We start from the raw sequence: 3000 nt of genomic DNA on the forward strand, positions 1-3000 counted from the left end.
ACGAGTTTGCCAAGGCACTTGGCTTTGACGAATCCGAGTTCTTATCGGCAACGAGCCCTACAAAAGATACGGAGGACTCGCCGCCACCGCCGAGTGCGCCGGCACCCGCACCAGAGCCCTCCTGGCCCCCCGCACCCGACGACCGGTTCTCGATCGCGTCGTCCTTCTTCCAAGACGACCCTGGCGATGAGAAACCTAGAGAAGACTCGTTCTCGAGCGACCGGCGCGGCCGCGGACGTCGTAGTAGCACGGCGATGATGGCCGACGACGATCCGTTTGGGAAAAAGCCTGCCAAAATCGAGAGCCTCGACATCTTTGGGTCGTCGCGCCGGCGCAGCGACGGTACGGACGCCCCGACAAAGCCGACTTCGAACACACCACCAAAAGTCACCGAGGTCACACCACCCAAGGCGGCATCTGCTGACATGACGCCGCCAAGAACGGGCGCACCAGAGAGCGACCTACCTGCGTTTCCTTGGATGAAGAAGAAAACTGGAGCCGAGCCAGCACCGACACCGAAAGAAAGTCTGCCCGTGTCCGAGACGACCGAGGCGACACCGAGCTTTCCATGGATGCGTGCCAAGAACGACGCCTCCAAGCCCACAGACGAGGCGGGGGCCGGTGACCCGCCAGCGACGCGGCGGCGAAGTGCTAAGGCGCCAAAAGATGCAGAGGATGTGGATCGGCTTCTCGCTGACGAGACACCGTCGTTCCCGTGGATGAAGAAGAAGACGGAAGCGACACCCGATGTGGCCAAGGCAGAAACGAGTAGCAGTGACATGCCATCCTTTCCGTGGTCCAAACCCAAGGTCGACGAGGCTCCGTCGACGACATCCAAGTCCAAGACGCCACCCAAAACCAAAACAAAACCCCCCGACGACGACGACTTGCCTGAGTTTCCGTGGCTCCAGAAATCCAAGCCCAAGGAGAATGCCCCGACACTTCAAGAGGGCAAGGAACCGCCCAAGACCATACCACTGGCGACGCCATCTCCCGAGAAGCATGTGGCGGCGCCGTCGCCGGCGAAAGCGATTGTCGAGGAGCCCCCCCCGTGGACACGGCCGCGCGTCGACACGGCGCCTCCTCCAGAACCCGAGCCAATCCGAGTGCCGGACGAGCCCGTGACCAAACCCAGCGTAGTGCTGGAACCAACGACACTGGCCAGCTCGCCAGCACGGTCGGCTCCGATGCAAGTACCCACCGAGGCGCCGCCCCGTGCACCATCGCCCGGGTCCCCCCGGCGCACCTCCATCGAGGCACCACATTCGCCAACTCACCGCAGTAGTGGCACTGGCTTTGACAAGGTGTACATCCTAGATCCTAGAGCCTCTATCTCACCGTGTTCTAGTCGGCGTCATCACCACCCAAAGCGGCATCCGGGTCGCCGACGCGGGCCCCGGTGTATGGCGGCGACGACGGTGGAGGGCCACAACGGCTCAGCCCTGCGTCCCGGGGCACATTCCTCGACAACACCGCGATCGTGCCGGCATTCATTTCGCACCAACTCGAAGCAAGTCAAGCGCTCGTCACGAGCTTGGAGGCGCAGGTGCAAGTGCACACCGCCGACAAGACAGCGCTGCAGTCGGCCCACGACCAAGTCTGTCGCTCAAACTTTGTCGATTCCCCATGGTGTGCATGCTCTAGGCGCTGGCGTCGCTCACCCACGAGACGGCCCGGGCCGCTGTTTTTGAAAGTGACCTTGCTGCCTCGGTGGCAGCCTGCGCGACGGCAACCGCTGAGGTTTCCAGCGTTTTGTTGTCGCAGGTCTCAGTGGCCTGAACGACGAGTAGGCCACGACACTGCGAGCGGTCAACGCGACTCTGACCGCTCAAGTCGGCGCACTCACGCAAGAAAAACAGGTGTGTACTACGTCTATATGAGCCTTTTGGCACGCGCGCGTAGGCGCTAAGCACAGAGCTTGCGATGCTGCGTGTACAAGCTTTGTCGGCAGCCGACTTGCAAGCGCAGATTGCCCAGCTTCTCCAAGACAAGAGCATCTTGCAGGCCGAGCTCCAAAGCGTGTCGTCCAAGCTCGTACAAGCGCAGCGCGATCTCTCGTCGGAGCAAGCTCTCCACGCGCAAAGTGTCGAGCGGTTCAAGCGTCTCGAGCACGATCGCGCCCAGGAAGCTCTCCAGCAGCAGCGGTGGCGCGACGAGGAGAGCCGGCACGCCGAGAAGGAGGCGGTCGAGCGACTCTTGACTCAAGTCCGCGCGGCCGTGAGCAACCTCAAGGTGCCATTTGCATTCGTTTCTGTTTGGAGCATACTATATTTTTCTGGATGCTCGTAGGTGCTCCAAGAGCACGTTGTGTTTGGCAAATCCGAAGCCGACGTGCGCAGCATGGGCGAGAACGAGTCGCGGTCGCGTCTCCTTCTTGAGATGGAAGGAAGCTGCAAGGCGTACATGAGCCGGACACAGGAAGAGTGTCAGCGTCTGCAATGTACGACAATCATGTCGTCGCTGAGATGTTTCATCCGTGCAAATGACGCATAGCGCTGCTGTCGGCACTAGAAACCACGATGCGATCGCTCCGAGGCGAGCACATGGAGGAGAAGGAGCGACTGCGCAGCGAGCAAGCGCGTCTCGAAGAGCTCGCGTTGCACTTCAAGTCCCAAACGACACTGCTCCAAGAGCGCACCGACACCAACACCAAAGTCGTGTCGCAAACACTGGGTACCGCTGCGAAAAATATCCACTTGATACATACGCAACTTGATACTTTGAACATAGCGAGCTATATCCAAGACATTCGCATTGCCGAAGCACGCATGCACAAGCGGCGCGAACAGCTCCAGGAAGAAGAGCGGTCACTGCACATGGCCCGCGCGGTGCGACGGCAAAACAAAAGAAACCAACATGATGATACGTTGTATGGTAGGCCTTTGCCGCACAGCAAGAAGAGGCCCTTCGCGACCAGCGCATCGTCCAAGAGCGACACCAAGCCGAGGCGCAGCGCGTGAATGAAAAGCTCAGTCGGCTTCGGGCCGAGAAGCAAGCGTT

The 3000-nt window shown here is 60.5% G+C and overlaps 1 protein-coding gene across 1 annotated transcript; it reads left to right on the top strand.

The window, feature by feature from the left end:
• Positions 1-254: 254 nt before the first annotated feature.
• On the top strand, positions 255-2972 carry SPRG_17931 (hypothetical protein; the record flags this gene model as incomplete). Its single annotated transcript, XM_012357348.1, has 9 exons — positions 255-1304; positions 1349-1597; positions 1645-1740; positions 1791-1859; positions 1903-2232; positions 2290-2440; positions 2494-2673; positions 2731-2828; positions 2879-2972. Coding segments are annotated over 9 exons (2317 nt in total), but the record flags the coding sequence as incomplete, so codon positions are not given.
• Between the last annotated feature and the right edge of the window lie 28 nt (positions 2973-3000).

The sequence above is a fragment of the Saprolegnia parasitica genome, assembly GCF_000151545.1.
Source record: "Saprolegnia parasitica CBS 223.65 unplaced genomic scaffold supercont2.864, whole genome shotgun sequence".
NCBI lineage: Eukaryota > Oomycota > Saprolegniomycetes > Saprolegniales > Saprolegniaceae > Saprolegnia > Saprolegnia parasitica.